This window comes from Tasmannia lanceolata, unplaced genomic scaffold (assembly GCF_043159265.1).
Source record: "Tasmannia lanceolata isolate RefF3 unplaced genomic scaffold, GAP_Taslan_0.1 ptg000019l, whole genome shotgun sequence".
In the NCBI taxonomy this organism is placed as follows: Eukaryota; Viridiplantae; Streptophyta; class Magnoliopsida; order Canellales; family Winteraceae; genus Tasmannia; species Tasmannia lanceolata.
In genome coordinates, this window is record NW_027518696.1 from 5591218 (window position 1) to 5608477 (window position 17260).

At 39.1% G+C, this 17260-nt stretch overlaps 2 protein-coding genes across 2 annotated transcripts; one reads left to right on the plus strand and one right to left on the minus strand.

Annotated features, from left to right (window-relative positions):
• Positions 1-642: 642 nt before the first annotated feature.
• On the minus strand, positions 643-5724 carry LOC143852806 (mediator of RNA polymerase II transcription subunit-like protein). Its single transcript, XM_077362410.1, has 3 exons — positions 5242-5724; positions 1173-1285; positions 643-1009 (listed from the first exon to the last, which is right to left on the minus strand). The coding sequence occupies exons 1-3, from the start codon at positions 5408-5410 to the stop codon at positions 875-877; spliced, it is 417 nt and encodes a 138-aa protein (XP_077218525.1). The 5' UTR covers positions 5411-5724; the 3' UTR covers positions 643-874.
• A 5257-nt stretch (positions 5725-10981) lies between these two features.
• LOC143853496 (protein LURP-one-related 8-like) lies at positions 10982-13243 on the plus strand. Its single transcript, XM_077363282.1, has 3 exons — positions 10982-11257; positions 12240-12476; positions 12811-13243. Exons 1-3 carry the CDS (start codon positions 10985-10987, stop codon positions 12937-12939), a joined length of 639 nt encoding a protein of 212 aa, XP_077219397.1. The 5' UTR covers positions 10982-10984; the 3' UTR covers positions 12940-13243.
• The last annotated feature ends 4017 nt before the right edge of the window (positions 13244-17260 follow it).

Below are 17260 nucleotides of genomic sequence, written 5' to 3' on the forward strand. Positions count from 1 at the left end.
AATTTTCAATGAAATATTTTCTAGCCCCATCATTTTACAACGCATGTTTTGATAAGGTGAGGTCCATTATTTCACACCCATGCATAACAAAGTGGGACCCACCATTTTACCCCATGCACAGCAAAGGTGGGACCCACCATTTTTCATCTCATGTTTCGATATGGTAGGGCCCACCATCTTCATCCAAACCAAAGAAGGAAAAAGACTAGGGAGACGATATTTTCACTCCCCCCTGCATTACGTGCACGCTCTCCTTATAATGTGATTTGACGTGAAAAGTGGGCAACTTTTTTACGTCAGATCACGTTATAAGACGGGCACATGCTTCCTTTTTTTTTCAAAAAAAAAAAAACAGATAAATGAAAAAAAAAATAGGGGTTGTTAGCAAAGCTCCTAATGTTGTTGTTTGTCATTATAAAGGACATAAAGATCAAGGTAGAAAAACAAGGTTTCATCAAAGATATATAACTTTCTGAGTTCATGATCATACCTCCCCCGAACGATCTTGGAATACCAGAAGACCGAGAGTCAAATCCCTGATTATCTCCTAAAATGATCTATAGTTCATTGTGGATGGTACCGAAAATGATGGACGAAAATATTTGATCCCTAATTGTAATTGTTTAGGAGGAACTCAATATGTAGAGAGAACATAAAAAACCTCAATTTGCATTTAACGAGAAGTTGTGAAACAATGGCAATGGAGGACATTCAATTGAGAAAAATACACCAACTGGGTGGTTAGAATCGTCCTTCTCTTTAATTTTAAAGCAAAATCAAGGTTAGAAACTGTTTTTGTTATACCTGAAAATTGATAAATCAAGGTAATTTTTACATGCTAATACTAAAACCATGATCCATAGCAAAAGAGAGATTACACCCTCTCTAACTCTGTAATATGTTTATCAAACTGGTCTTTGAGTTCTTTCCTCCACCCTTGCATCAGACTTTCATGCTTCTTAATCAACTCGGATTTGGTCTTCAACTCTTCTTCCATCACTGCAATCTCCTGTAAACACAATTCAAAGCCCACCAATTATGATAAAGGTAGTGCAGAGCCTTCTCCAGTCACGGGAGAAGAATATTGTAGATTTTAACTTCTTGTCATCCATAAAAAAAAAGATAAATGTTACTATTTGCTTTTTAGGGGTAGAATTTAAAATGTAGGTTACCTTTCGAAGCATTTCTTCCTTGGTGGGTTGATCTTCATGTTGTAGACCAATAAAATACAGTTGAAGCTTTTTTGCGGCTTCCATAAAATCCCTTGCATGTTTTTCAACATCAACTGAAGGCAGCAAATAGTAATCATCATTATTGACATGCACCGACACAAAAATATAATATAGGTAATTGGAAAGCTCTGCTTTGAGTCTTGCTCCCACAATATATTTAGATTCATTAGACCCGACGGTAAGAGAACTTGTGAACCCCTGAATGTGTTCTTGCATGTTAGCAGGTTTGTATAACTCATCATATTAGATTCAATCATCATGTCATAGCTTCAAACTGAAGATGTATAAGTCACATGGTCATCTGAAGCAAGAAACTTTTCCAGCCATATAAACAAAAATTTTAATTTCCAATGATGTGAATCATGGTTCAGAAAACGTAATATGGTTCACAGCCCTGAGTGGTGCGTGAAACCCCTTGGCTGACACCAAGGTTCCCACTACCTTGCATGAGTCCCAAAATGCATCAGTTAACTGGATCACAGACTCCCAAGTCCACATACCAGGTAGGTAACAGGTCCTCGTATGGTCATTTCTATGAAGTAGTTTGTTATTTGCTAGGATGAAAAGGCTCAATTTATGAAGGTCCAAGGCCAAAATCCCCAGTGCTTAAGCTGAACCTAAATATTCCACCACTGGGAAAGCCCCAAAGATTTAGCATTGCAATACAGTTCCCTTTTAAATTTACTTAGATAACAAAGACGACAATTACATGCATTTAAGAAGTTCAGCATAAAATGGATGAAAAGAACAGGTCTTTCCATTTTCCAAATCCAGTTCTCAACCAGAAACACTTTTTTACAAGAAGAATGTAAGAATGCTTAAGACAGAGAAGTTGTCTCTGTCAATGCTCAAATCAATAATTATCTGGAAACTCCTGGATAGCCATACCCTTTTCTAAGAAAATGTACCTGTGCCTTCTCTCCAACTGAGAAACACATTCCTTGAAAACGATAATAAAGAACTGTGTTTCCAAATCCATTTCCTATTTTTCAAAAACCTATTCCCTGTTTTTCAAAAAAGTTGTTTGCGTATTTTGATAAAACATTTCTTACTTCTTCTTGCAGTTGTTCTTTCTTCTTCACCTTCTTCATTATACAATCCTTTGAATTGTTTACCACCAAAAACTAATGACGGTAATATACTTTTATTAATATAATTGTGTAGGCAGATTGCAAATAAGAATGCAATAGATTCAGAAACCACCAATACAGAAAGAACAAAGATGCCAATATATGGTGAAAATGGGGATGGTGCTGCCTTATTCTACAACCAGTAATGTATAAGATCACGTTAAAGAATGTTGGCAAAATTATGACACCTAGTCATAGGATTAACATTTGTGATTAATAGGAAATGAAACACTTGAGGAACTTCATCAAACCCACAATGCACGGAAGTTGCAAAGAAAGCTAGGCTATAAATACTAGATATGAATGACAAGAATTAGATAAAATACTAAACACTTGAACTAGTGATAGTTGCTTGGAATGTAGAAGTTGGTACTTGGTGATGCATTTGCATATGTAGGCAACAACTCAAGCTACTATAGTTGTGGGAGAGTCTGACTATCCTACATGGAATTATCATGAATTTCTAAGACTCAAAAAAATATGTGAGAATAATAAAGTTTATAATGTTAGTTTGACATTAACAATTAGAGATAGGATCTGGAGCTCAGGGAGTTCAATCCACCGAAAAAAAGCATCCATTTCAGCCTTCTAAACAACAGAAACTCCTCCAGAGGAGTAAAAATCCGGTGATTTAAATCGGTTCTGGAGCTCAAATGGGAAAACCAATTGTCGGTGAAGATTCAAGATTAACTCCCAAAACCATTCATGACAGAGATGTCGTTTAGCCTCAGGGTCCACTTTTATATTCAAGTCAGCTTAGGATGGATGGTTGTATGTAAGAGCTATAACTCAGGTGGATGACTCCAACCAAGAGGCCTTATGTCATGCTTACTGATCCAGATTTACAAGAGCCCAAGGTAGTCCAAGCAGCCTTTAACACTTTGGCAAAAAGAGAAACGGTTGTGAGTAATGCTTGTGAGTGGAAATTAAAGCAAAAACATCTCCATAGCTCTCAGTTCCATGCAACTGACAGTTATGCACGTTGTGAGCAGTCACTTTAGTGTCCAAACCATCAGGTAAACTTGCTCTGTGCTAATATTTTAGATCCTGACGGCCAGAGATTCTGTGATGGGGTGAATAAGTAGAAGAATATTAGAAATAGTAGTGAAGGCAGCTCAAGAAAGTATCAATGGTCCCATGATCTAGCATGAAACAAGTCCCTATGGTTTTAGACTTGAACAATGCAAATTCCATAGAGGATCATTCAACTCCCGTTTGATACTCAATGAGTTCTACTGGTACGGAAAAACTCATCTTGGCATTTCCACAAGCAATGCAACACCATTTGATGGAGCCCCAATTCTCAGGATCAGTTGGATAGATAGAACTTTCTCATTACAAGATTAACTACAAGCAACGCTCCAGCAGTGAATTCCAGTGAGCTGAGAGCCAATCCCAATCAGGACTGCAGAAATTAGAATCTTTGCAATCACCTCGGTCTGATACCAAAAATGACGGAGTGTGTGGTCGACGGAAGAATTCACACTGTATTGGACCTATCACTAGTCTTTAGGCTTCCACTTTGAGGGCTGCTGACATAGCATAAGTGAGTATCTGTGGGGCAGGCTCGACCTGTTGTCGGCCTTCTCATAACCAATGGGACTTTAGAGCTGGTTTGGGGAAATCCCGCCATTGAATCACCCATATCCAACCAACTCATTAACATAGTGGTTGATGGCAGCAAGGTACCCACTCCAACATTCTCACAAACAATTTCTAGGCTAGTGGCTGGAACTCATTTCTCATACGCAGTTGAGAAGAAATTCTTTATTACAAGCCTAGTCATGGCAGGGTTACTGGATTTCCATTGTCAGAAGCTTGGGTGGGTTATTGGGCTAGGGTGTGGGAAACAAAATTCCAAGGGATTGAGTGATAATGACATAACGTCCAACAACAGTTCGCTATGAATTTTAGCACAAGCAGATTTCAGGTTTAAGAACTTAATGAATCTTGGGTTTAATTCTCAGGGTTTGGACCAGTGTTTAAAAACGCGGATGTGACGCGGAAAGCGGCCAAGAAAAATCCTTGTCGACTTGGCGCGGACACGGCCAAGAACGCGGTTGACACGGTTGACGCGGTCATAACTCAGGAGAGTCAAAGGAGTTTATTGACTCTGTAGGGAAAAACGTGGAATCCGGATTGTGGTTAAAAGGAGTCGACTCGGGCGAGTTCCTTGTTGAGTCGAGGAGTTTTAAACATTGGTTTGGACCCACTTTGACCCTTAAGGCATCAGAGAATAACATGGCCCCTAGGCTCCGGAAATTACTAATCAACTTCATACCAGATTTTATAATTTCAGTGGCATTAATAACAACTTCAAGCTCACCATATACCCCGGGCTATTGGTGATCAAAGGCTGCTATAACATATCCACAAAAGGGTCTTAACTGGAAATGCAATTGACGAACAAGATAGAATTCAACAAACATCATTCAGATCTACCTCCCTAATGCAGCCAACTCCATGGATAGAAAACTCCTCTTCTTAGAGGAAGGAGCCGAAACGAATTCTAAAAATTCCAATTCTTCAAAAATCCAAAAGTCCCCAAATGTTTTGCCCTATCTATACTATCCCTGGCTAGCACAAGGGGCAAAAAAAAACCCTTTACACATCAATGAAAAGAGAAATCACTACTATCATAAGTGTCACATGGTGAGGAAAAATAATAGGGCAGTGACACAGGTGTTGTTCAATAGGGAAGTGGAATGTTGCGTGCATTTTAGCTTTATTTATCAGTTGCTATTTATTTGTAGAGGCTTCCCCTAGACGTGGGAAATCTTTTTCCTGGCTTTTCTGTGTTCATCTCTAACATAAATTGAATCAAAATTACACAAGTGTTATATACATATAGAAGAATTGAGTAAAGGAGGGTTGGTTACTTTGATGAGAAGGATGGGCGGAGCGATCGATGGCTTGAAGCTCTCTAGCAGGCAAGCATGGGAGCAAGGCCGCCTCCAACGCTATTACGCAACCAATCATCTCTTCCTTGGCCGCCGATTGCTGTTGATCCACGCTATTCCCTTGTTCAATCTTTTGTCTTTCCGCCATCCTACTCGCCTTGAGAGGTAGATGTAAAACCCTTAACTTACTACTATATATTTAGGGTTTTGAATGGAGTGGCATCCACAACTCACCCTAATTTTCTGAAATCAGAGGAGGGGTTACGGTTTGAATGATAAAGTCGCACCTTGATCCAAACACGGTTTAAATTTTCCGAAATCGGTTGTGACTCGCTCGACCTCTTCGACCCATACACTCTCTCTCTCTCTCTCTCTCTCTCTCTGAATAAGACACTGGAGGGAGAGCAGAAAATCAAGAGGTGTGAACGAAACCATAAAAAGAGAAGGATAAAATGAAAATATTCGCACCCACTCTAGGATGATTCGCACCCCTGGGAACGTGAATTCTGGCCGACTTTAACGCTTTTTAATGTGTACTAGGAACTTAACCTTGATATAGGCTGAAATTTCGGGATCATATTAAATAATTATTAATATTATTTATTATTATCCTAGCCCTCCAATTGATATAGGCTGATCCTAGCGCTCCAATTGATAGAGGTTTCCATAATTGTTGTTCCTCTTGAGGTGCACGAAGTCCGTCAATATTTTGCAAGTGTCCTGCATGAGTAATATAAAGTAGTTGTTTCGTCATTGTCATATGTCTTTACCTCCTCTTGGTATTTTTTTTTGTAATTGTCATAGACAGGTACCCTGTGTCGGTACTTTTCGTATGTAGATTACGATTTTACCTTAAAGAAAGTAGTTAATATCATAACTTATTATTAAAGAGAATAGGCATAATACAGCTGGGATATAGATGGGATTGTTGGCAAAGGGTGAAAGAACTTAACCCACGATTCCGCCTTTATATATAGTAGTTAGATTGTAAAAGCGGTGCGAATTTATCATCTCCCAAAAAACACCCAAAACATATTATTATTATTATTTTATTTTATTTTTTTGATGGGTAACCCAAAACATATTATCTTTCATGATTTTCTTTTCCCTAGATCCAAACATGATTTTCTTTTCCCAATAATTCTTGCCATCCAAACCGGGCCTTTAGTATTATGTGTGTGGTGCACGTCTTTCTGTACTCAAGGATTGTAGTTTAAGACATAGTCACCTTTATTATACGTGATATTTTGTTGATTGCCCAACTTTAAGTTCTACTAATAATTTTTCTATTAAAATAAGTGGGGGATTACTAAAATTAAAACAAAAAAGGAGTCTTTTGCTTTTTTGAATAGATTCCCTTTACTTTCAAAATTCCCACTCAAAATTTGAAGTTTTCAAATTTATTCGTTTTTTGTACTTTTCTTACTAAAAGTTTGAAGCCTTTGGAGTGTGTTCTCTTTTCACTTGAGAAGTTTAGTCCAAGATGGGAAAGTGAGAAAAATTCTCACATCTATATAAGAGGGAGTGTTGAGACAAAGGCTTGGGCCTTTCAAGGGCATTCAATTTGTTTGCCTTGGAGCTTTTACAAAGAACACACAAGAACAAAATATAAATTAAAAAACACACGCGCGCGCGTCGAGCCGTGCCGTGCCGTGTCTGGGCGTGGGCACGTGCGTGTGGGTTGGTTGGTTTGGGTTTGAGTTTTTTCCTAAATGAAATTACCCAAAAGCCGTGTCTTTTCCAAAGTGATCGTTAAAACCCTTCTTAAAATGTTTTAACAAACGACTATTTTTTAAAATAACGTTTTAAGAGTTGTATACATGCACGTTTTTGCTTATAAAAACAGAAGCATACCAACATTTTTAAAATGCAACTTTTTTGCCTCCCCTTTCTCTGTTGTTAAAAGAACAGTGTATTACGTTTTCTTCTGTCCTTATCTACTTCTGCTTCTTGCTGGGCAATTGGAATGTTGATCGTCTGGTTCAGATCTATCGGATAGTGCACTTCAGATAGGTATCGACGGTGCGTCGGGCTGTTGTATCCTGGGGGTGATTGCGTTCGGATATGTTGCACCGGAGGCTTTTCCGCAGAAGCGCAAAATCACCTTAAAGAGAGCGACCTAGTCTATGCCTCATCTCGCCGCATCGAAAAGGTTTCATCTAATCATTTTATTTTCTGTTTTGCCAAAAAATTCAGAAATAAGTTACGCCATAATTTAATATTTAGAGAAAAAATTCACAACACAAACTATGAATATCCAATGAGGGAAGTGTAAAATAAAGAAGAGATCTCTGTAAAGAATAGTGTATCAAAATAAAGGGAGGGATTATTCTCTCCTACTACAGCACTACCTCCTGGTTGAATTATTCTGCATGTTCCAAGAAATACAATCATAACAGATTAAATTCGGCGTTTGTGACTTTCAATTCTATGAGCAGTATCTTTGGACATAGTTGTAACACTGTTACCAGGTTGAATTCTTTCTATGATTGACAAGAAGTTAAGCTGAATGGTCATTTAGGTTGAAAAACCTACCCTTTTTTCTTCTAATAGGTCGAAAAAAACCTACCTTGTTAACAATACACTGTGTACTGGAATTTGGCGTGAAGCATATGTAAACGACTGTACACTGAAAGTTGGTGTAAAGCCTATACTTTACATGATTTACACTCCCATTTAGACCTGGCAAATGCGACCCGTGCCCGCGGGTCGACCCAACCCACCCGCAAATTTGCGGGCACGGGTCGGGGTTTTAGTGACCCGCCAAAACCGATCCACAGGTGACCTAACCCGCCGTCTGGGTCAACCTGCGGGCACCCATGATTTTTTGGATTTTTTTTTAACGTTTTTTATTTTAAAATAGAAAATGAGATAAAGGGCTAAGAGCATCTCACTTTTTGAGCTAGAATAATACACTTGTGTTTGGAAATCAGCCCTTCTAACAGCATCTCACTTTTTGAGGACTCCCAACTTCCAGCAGCTCATGAGCATTACTAATTTACTATGCATGAATACACTCCCTATTTTTCAAAATGGATGATTGGAAGGTACATCCCACACCATAGAATGATCCAAACCGTGCATTTGATGGGCCATAATGTAAATAGGTTGTGCCCAAAGAATCATTAGCATAGGATGGTTCTAACCCTCCGATCTAAAGAGGGACTGACAATATGGAAACTTCTATAGATCGAACGGTTGAGATCGTCCTATGGCAATGATTTTTGGGGCACGATCTATTTACGTTGTGGCCCATCAAATGGACGGTTTGGATCATCCTATGGTGTAGGCTGTACCGTCCATTTTGAAAATTAGGTGGTGAATTCATACATAAAAGGGGGTGAATTTATCACCGCCCAATAAAAACTGTATTTTGGAAAAACATGCGGATAACCCGCGGGTCGACCCGACCCACCCGCGCTGGTACGGGTCACCTAGTTCCTGACCTGTAGGAATGCGGGTCAATTTGGCCCGCAACCCGCGTGACCCGACGTTTGCCAGGTCTACTCCCATTGACCTAAATGGTCAGATCAACGGGGTTCCTCTTACAGAGGTTCCCAGAAACATGCACTGAATGTTGGTATATGCTCCATATTTACATAATTGCCCATTTACATGCACAGCATGGCATGTAGGGGTGTAAATGGATATTCGAAAATTCAATTACCGTCCGCATCCGAATCTGTTTAAAGTGAATATTATCCGGATCCGTTTCAAGCGGATATTATCCGAATCCGTTTATGAGATATCCGGCTCTTAGCGGATGCGAATCTGGTAAATGGTATATCCGATCCGTTTAACATCCGAATCCGAGAAGTAAATCTTTTTATTTATTATTAATAATATCATTAATATTTATTTTTAGTAATGACACACTATCTTTTGTTTCTAAAAGAAAAGTGAATTTTCTTCTTAGAAAAAAACAACAACAAAAAGTGTTTTGGGTAGGAAATGAAGTAATCTCTCATTTTAAGGGCATTCTTGGAGTTTGACATGGCTTCTGTATGAAGCAACAAATGTGGGCTGTAGGATGAAAGAGACAAATGGATGATGGTGATTGAAAGAAGATGTCATAGTTTCTAGAGAATTCTATAGCAAAAAGGCCATATTCATTAATGGTAAATGGACGGCTCATATCAATTTTTCAACTTAGGGTTATATAAAAACCCAAAATGCAATTAAAAGAGGGAACTTCTAAGGTTTGCAAGGAGAAGCCAGAGAGAGGAGAAAGGAGGAGGCTGAGACACCATCTTCGGCATTCCTTGGTGCCTCCAACCCCACCAAAATCCACCGCCGCCCCTCTCCACCTTCTCACAGCCACCTCCATCACCGCCATCTCTAACCCAATCGCCATCTCCATCCCCATTTCTCTTCATCTTCTACAATCAGCACTCATACTTCCCCTGTTTAAAATAGCCCAAACCCATTCCATCATGTACATAAAAAGAAAAAGAAAAAACCCAAAAACCACTACCAACACCATCATCCATCCCCACCGCCTCTCTCTCTCTGCCTTTGTTTTAAAAGGAAGAAGAGGATCTCATATATTTTATGGTTTGAGAGTTAATTTTGTGAAGAAAAGGTAGATGTTTGGATTTAGGTTTTGGAAAATTTATTCGAGGAGTAAGACGGAGAAGAAAGATAAAGTGCTGCAATAAAATGTTAAAATTTACCGGATAAACAGATACGGATAATATCCGAATTCGAAAAATATCCGACGGATACGAATTCGGTAATAGATATTAAATATCCGTCAAATTCGAATCCGAATCCGAATTCGGATAGTGTATACTGTAATCGAATTCGGATATAGCCATATCCGATTCGAATTCAATCCGTTTACACCCCTAATGGCATGCAATAATAATACATGGGATTTTGTAGGCAATTTTGCGGAAGGCCATTTCGCAGCTCACTTTTGCAGCAGAGAACAATCACCTCAGATGAATTAAATGAATAAGACAAAAATCTGCTAAATAGTGAACCTTCACATGAATTAAATGAACAAGACAAAATCTGTTAAAAATTGAGCTTCTCTGGCTACTCTCTGCTGCGAAATGGCTTTCTGCAATATTGCCTAGCAAATCCCTAATAATATTATCAGGCAGCACCCATTCGTTTACATACTGGGAGTGTTCTAATTAATTCCTAAGTGGGTACCAAAAGGGCGTGTTCGGCGAGGCTTCTCATTATCACGAAGGTTGAAAGGGATTAATGAGAAAAGAGAGGGTTTTGTGGGGACCACCGAACGTGATTTTCAGTAATCTCATTGTCAGCACCTAAGAAAACGGAGAAAGCCCATAGAATAATGGTTTCACAAGTCACAACACAACCTTTGAGTACCAAAAGTAGACACGTTTCTCAGTTTTTGAATCAAGGTTTTTCTGCAATTTTCCTCTTAAGTTCTGACATAAATAGAAACGGAAGGAGGCTCTGGATGAAGAAGAATAATGACATAGAGAATGACCTATCCGAAAGCGCTATGAATAGTCATCAGAGGAGGCTGGTTGGGTCAACATGTTCTTTTTTAAGTGCATCTAGTAGCCCAATCGTATGGCATTCGCCTATATATCTTGACCCCCACTAAAAGGACTTTCACGTTTTCTCTATTTCTATCTGTCTATCTGCATTATTGAAATGGGCCCACCCACAAAAAGCTTGTAGGAACATGTTCCATGTGTATCTATACATCTCCATGTCTACAAAAGTGAAAGGAGATGGAATGCTTCCAATTCAAGCCCCCATAACAATGGGAGAGAAGATTACAAAGGCTATGAGAAGTGACCAAGGCTTCTCACACTCTTCTTCTTCACCTGTTTGTCTTACAGTATGGCGCAAGTCATTACTCTTCAACGGCAATGGCTACACTGTTTACGACGATTCAAATGGGAGGATGGTGTTTCGGGTCGAAAATTACGCGTGCAATTGGAGAGAGGAGACATATCTCATGGATTCTGCTGGAAATGTCCTGATTACCATCCAACGGTGCAGGAAGGTAACACACTATTCCCTGTTAATCATGCTAGTAGGTGAATTTGTTAATTTATGTAGTTTCTTAGATGCAAAAAGATGTGAAAGTTATTCATTGGTTTAATAAGAATGTCATTGATGTCCTTGAGGGACACCAAAAATAATCTCAAACCATACAGATGCGTTTGGTAAAATCCATTCAGTCAACCTTTGCTTAAAATGTTTAATTTTGAGTTCAATAATCAGTTTTGAACTTGCAACCGGTTCTCAAAATTCAAAACAAACATGGCCATCGTTGATACGAGATCTCATGGGTATCGTATGTCCGTTGATAACGCATCGAAGGCGTACGGCTAACACTCTGGCCGATCGTTTAGCAAAGGAAGGAGTGGGATTATCAATTTCAAATGTTGTATTTAATGCTCCGGGAGCGAATCTTTTGTAATTCACTGTATTACACAGGGACATCTTGTCCCTTCTTCGTGTAATTTCCTTCCAGGAATTAAATAAACTGTTATCTTTAAAAAAAAAAAAAAAAAACAAACATAGCCATAGGGAATGTTATCAGGGATGTTTGGCTACACTGGGAAAAAAATTTGTCTTGATTTTTTTTCAATTGAATGTCATTCCTAGGAAAATTAACACAACTATAGCATAAGTTTTTTATTTTTAAAATTTTTTTGACAATTTTTTTTCTTCCAAAAAATGGGTTTTGAAACCTCAGTAAATTTGATTTTAAATTTTTTATGGAAAATAATTTTTCAAGAAGCCAAAGATGCCCGTAGTAAACACCGACTTTCGATGGATGTATACGCTAGTCATCGCCTTCTTGTTGTGACTACACATTATGTGTGAAGGGCATTTAACAGACAATCCACTGGCCACTCATCACCTCGATTTGTTCATATATGTTGTAAAGCATATTCAATGAAGATTATACACCATAAGATCCCAAATAAGACATGTACAGCATATGACTCTTCCTCTCAATTACCGTATCTTTGCAGAAATTGAGCATCTTGGAGAGTTGGGAAGCATATAGGGGTGATAGGGATGTTTCGGGTCCTTTTGGCCAGCAGAAACCCTTGTTTAGGGCTACGAAGGCCTTGGGTGCCCCTAGTTGCAAGATATTTGTGACAGTTACAGACAAAGATGAACCTCTCAATTATCAGATGAATTGGTCTCGCCAGAAGGGTTGGTCGAAAATTTTCCAAACAACTTCCGCTACACTCCCAATAGCTGAGGTAACATATATATTACAAATCATATACACCAAGCTTCAATGTATTTCCCATAAGTATAATGGAAATCCTACTATAGAAGAGATTTGCTAGGGACCATCCCAGGAGGCATTTCGTGCCTGGGCTGTTGCATGTGAGACAAAATCTGAGCCCATGTGGCTGCTCTCACATGCAACAACCCAGGCGCAGAATGCATCCTGTGAACTCCCTTATAGAAATTATAACTTCACTATCTTGTTTTGTAACACCACTAATGTCCTCAAAATCATTTTCCTTAAAGTTATGCACCATGTGCACTTTAAAATGGCTATACCTTACCTTGGGGTTTTGTTGGTAGGTTAACAGGAAGTGTGGGGTCATGCCACAAACACTACTAGGTAAAGATGTTGTTACTCTGCGTGTGCAACCGGGCGTGGATCAAGCTATGGTCATGGCTATGCTTATGATCAATGATGCAATGAGATGAGCCAATGATACGAAGAAAAGAAGAAGAGGACGAAGATCAAGATTGGGCAGTAGTTTGATTCAAAAGTTCTATACAAAGCATTTATTCACTATTTTTTTATTTGTGAGTTTTATACAACTAATTGTCTAATGGCATATACCCCGAGGCTGAGGCTCTTAAGGAACCCAATCCCGCCCGACCTCAATCGTAGAGGTCAATGTACATTTGGGAAACTACTAGTAAAATTGCGGATAACTGATATGTCTAGCTGTTTTAAACCCTCTCAAATCAATGATAATGTCAAGAGAATCCAACAAGCGAAATCTCTTTGATATTGATGTAGATTACTGAACATCTCTAAATGATGGACTATGGTTATCAGTTTTGTTAAATGCACGGACTTCTGTAGAACTAAATAAGATGAATTCGCCTGATGTATGAGCTCTACATATGAATGCCATATCGTTAAGAAGTCACATATTAGGGTTAGAGGTCGTCGCCAAAAAAAAAAATTTGGGTTAGGTGGCAATGTAAGTGTGAATTAAAGGGAGAGAGAAGAGTGCTAGGTGGTACCTGGAGAGCTAGTGGAGCGGGAGGAAGAGGGTGAGAGAAATGCTAGGTGGCAACAAGAGAGAGAGAGAGAGAGTGAGAGAGAGTCTCAGCCATGAAGTCTCATTCTCGCTTGCAACATAGATTTGAGTTATCAGTCATAATATCGGTATATACTTATAGGAACTTGTTGGGGTTCCACGCAAAAGCAAATAGTCCCACATCGGATAAGTGAAGTGGATGGGGATGGGTTATAAGGGAATGGGCACCCTCCCTCTAAGAACTAGCTTTTAGGGGTGAGTTCTACCCGGTTAGTTCCCTACAGAACTAATCTCTGGACTCTTGACAGTTGGTTTTTTGTGCCGCGGCCTAGTAAGGGAAGAATTCTATTGAAGCTTGTGTTGCTGGCCACTTTTTGGGTCCTTTGGAAAGCGAGAAGCGCTCGCACATTTAAGAATATAGTAAAAGGAGCATTCCCTTCTTATTCGAAGATTGTATCTCTGGTCATCTTATGGGCTAGAGCCCTCCCCAACTTCAACATGTATTCATCTACAAATGTTGGACGATGCTCGAAGGAGATATGTCTCAGTAGGGAGTGTGAGGAGATTGTCGCTCCTAGATGGAAACCCCCTGACCCTTAAAGTTAAATTTTGACGGGTCTCTAGTTTGGGGAATCCGGGGTCGACAGATATTGGAGGGGTTTTTAGATATAAATGATCTATCAAGTGGGCATTTTCAAGACCGATAGGTATCAAGGACTCAAATGAGGCTGAAGTCAAATCGATCCTCTGGGATATTAGATTGATGGAGGTTAGGGATATGGCTCGTCTCGTAGTGGAGGGAGATTCTTTTAATGTTGTCAGATGGCTAGATGGGAGGTCTCCTCATCCCTGGAGATTCTCGCAGTTCATGGATGAGCTCTTTGACCATGTGGAGGGTCACTCAGTTCATTACCACCATACTAGGAGATCGTCCAACGAAGAGGTAGACCGGCTAGCTAGAGCCGGAGTTTCGAGTGGGCTTTAGATTTTTAATTTCCTACCACCTTGAGTACGATTGTCCATGTTATTTTTTCTCTATTCTTTATACTATTTGGTCCCATGATCATCTTGTTTGTGGCCCTTTCTTTCTAATATAATCTTACCATTTCAAAAAAAAAAAACCCTGATCAGTTTTAGATGTATACATGGGGAAAGTTGTGTGTGATGAAAAATGCAAACATTGTTTGGGGGTGTTTGGGGAGGTTCAGAGGGGGTTCTTCTTCTACTATTGAAGATAACGAAATTATCTACTCCATCGGACTAGTTTTGGGTTCGTGTCTCGGACAACTGTTTGGGACAAAGGCTTAGTTGAGTTGAGTTGAGTTGAGTTGAGTTGATAAATCTATATGCCATCCTTTTTTCAATTCACTTTAATCACAAATTGTTTTGATGAGGATATACATAATGATATGTATATGTTAATATTGATATTGATATTTCAAGGATCACACCATAAACATGTTGTCATGCAATTCAGCATTTTTTGTGGTAGGCCCATCATTCATTGATGACTCAACTGCAAAGTCTTTATTATGCAAAAGAAACTGGTCACAGTGGAGAAAATGGTGTGTACACATAAATAAGGCCAAGGAATAATTCATTCCCATAACTTAAGCTCTGTTTATTTCAACCTAAAATGGGCATAAAGCAAATTTACACCCATTTTAAGTGGAAAATGGGCATAAAATATGCCTATTTTACATTGAAATAAATAGCACCTTAAGAAAAATGATTTGAAGACACTATAGGAAGATGTGGGTGTCATGATGCGGCCTCTGCCTGCTCACCTGTGTGTGTGGGTCAGACCCTATGTATATCTATAAGTCAATTATAAACACTGCAATAATTTTCAAAGAATGATTTGAGGAGTATGGAGACTCTAGGGCTAAACTAACGGGAGAGAAGCCTCAAAAGATGAATTACTGACGAACCACAATGACCCTCAAGGCAAATCATGCCAAAAGTTTCGAAAGAAGAATTGCCTAAGACACTTCCAAAGATCCCAACATGCTCCCATTAAATGAGCCAACTATGTAACTCAAGAGTATTGAGCAGTTTAATCTCTTAGGTTTAGTGTTCTGCTTTTGTATTTTTTGATCTCCCTCTCTCATGTGTTCTGAGTTAGGGATGATGTCTTGTACCCATGAATGTACCATCTTTCTCTTTATCTAATAAACCTGTAGCGGTCCCACCAAACCCAGCTTACCTAAAATAAAACTCTACGGACATAAGGCCAGCCCTCTACCTGCTTACCCTGCATGTGTGGTTGACCGCACACTCATGTAGAGCCACAGTCACTGGTAGCCCCGTCCGCCTACCGTGTCCTGCTAGCTCTTCTCTTTCCATAACTTTGATAACGAGAAGCAATATAAAGAGAGAAGATGTACACGTTTAGAATCATGTTCAAATAAAAATATGGTTTGCCCTTTCCATGCAATTTCTTCAATCAAGTACAGCCAACGAAGCATACTTAAACGTCATCATCTCCTACTGATCAAATTCTATCTGTAATGCATATTTGATACGTAAACCACCTTCTCATTTCTCAACTTCTTTCTTCTTTATTTATTCAATACATTCTCCTTCTCCTCTTATCTATTTCCATTTCAGAGCCATCTTTTTAGTAACTTCCAATGCATTCAAACTTAGGAAACGTCTAAGTGGGTACTTACTTGGTCGTGAATCACACCCGCAGTGAAGCTTCCTTTGGAAAGGAATATCTGCCTTTTACATCAGATTAAGCACTTTCCACCATGTGTGTCTTTCAGCGATTGGCTTGGTGAGTCCCATCTTTTCAACGTAAGAAAAAAAAAATTATAATTGGCATGTCCACTATACAAAACAGAATTTGGCCATGACAATTATGTTTCTAAGCATCCTGAGACAGGACTCATGATGGAAACATGCGATGAACACACAGAAAGAATATCATGAAAAGATGCCCACCAAATCATGCAAAAGTCAAGCCCCATAAGGCTTTTTGATAAGCCTTAAAAAGAACTTTACCTTACAATGCCTACCTAATAGAGTTCCAATTGGATACGGCATAAAAGATATTTTCATGGGATTTCTTTTAGAGAAATTATATAATGCCCGACCGTGAGATTATAAAGGGCGGGTAGAGACAAAACCTGCTGCCTTGGTTTTTGAACCAAGGAAAAGTCAACAAAAGGGCTTTCTCTTGGATTAAAATCCAAAGGAGGGATGGTTTTCTCTGTCTGCCCTTTATAATCTCACGGTCGGCCACCATATACGTTCTCTTTCTTTTATTGCACAGCCACAAGATATGACACACTTAAAAGAACTTGTGAGATATTTTAATTCCAAATATGAACTACACGTGCAATATACTGTCTTCGGAAAGGAAAATGATATATACTGTCTTCGGAAAGGAAAATTATATATTCGACCCCTTTTCTTCCCGGGCACCCCTTCTAACGTGTAAAGAGCACCTTGCTCTGACGACTCTTGTCATTGATCAATCAAGCCTCGTTTAGGTTTCCGCAGACAAAAAAATAAATCCTTGGGTTTTCAGTTGTTTATCTTACGCATTCAATGTACATTCGGCATGGAATCGAGAACATCTGGGTTGCCTCATGATGTTCTAATAAGAAAATATGGGCGGTCTCCTTCTCGTCTCCCCATCCAGGATTTTGAGGAAATCCAAGATTCTAAAATCTGCGTATCCAAACGGCCCTTTAGTATTTTAATATAATTTTTTTACTTTTTTCAAAAGATTCTTTTTATTTATA

Bases quoted from the DNA above. Each gene is read 5' to 3' on its own strand.
- LOC143852806 (XM_077362410.1), bottom strand. From the start codon at position 5,410: ATGGCGGAAAGACAAAAGATTGAACAAGGGAATAGCGTGGATCAACAG. The intron at 1,286-5,241 runs GTAACCAACCCT...TGCTGCCTTCAG, and splicing joins CGCCCATCCTTCTCATCAAA to TTGATGTTGAAAAACATGCA. The intron at 1,010-1,172 runs GTAACCTACATT...TTGTGTTTACAG, and splicing joins AGGAAGAAATGCTTCGAAAG to GAGATTGCAGTGATGGAAGA.
- LOC143853496 (XM_077363282.1), top strand. From the start codon at position 10,985: ATGCTTCCAATTCAAGCCCCCATAACAATGGGAGAGAAGATTACAAAG. The intron at 11,258-12,239 runs GTAACACACTAT...GTATCTTTGCAG, and splicing joins CCATCCAACGGTGCAGGAAG to AAATTGAGCATCTTGGAGAG. The intron at 12,477-12,810 runs GTAACATATATA...TTTTGTTGGTAG, and splicing joins CTACACTCCCAATAGCTGAG to GTTAACAGGAAGTGTGGGGT.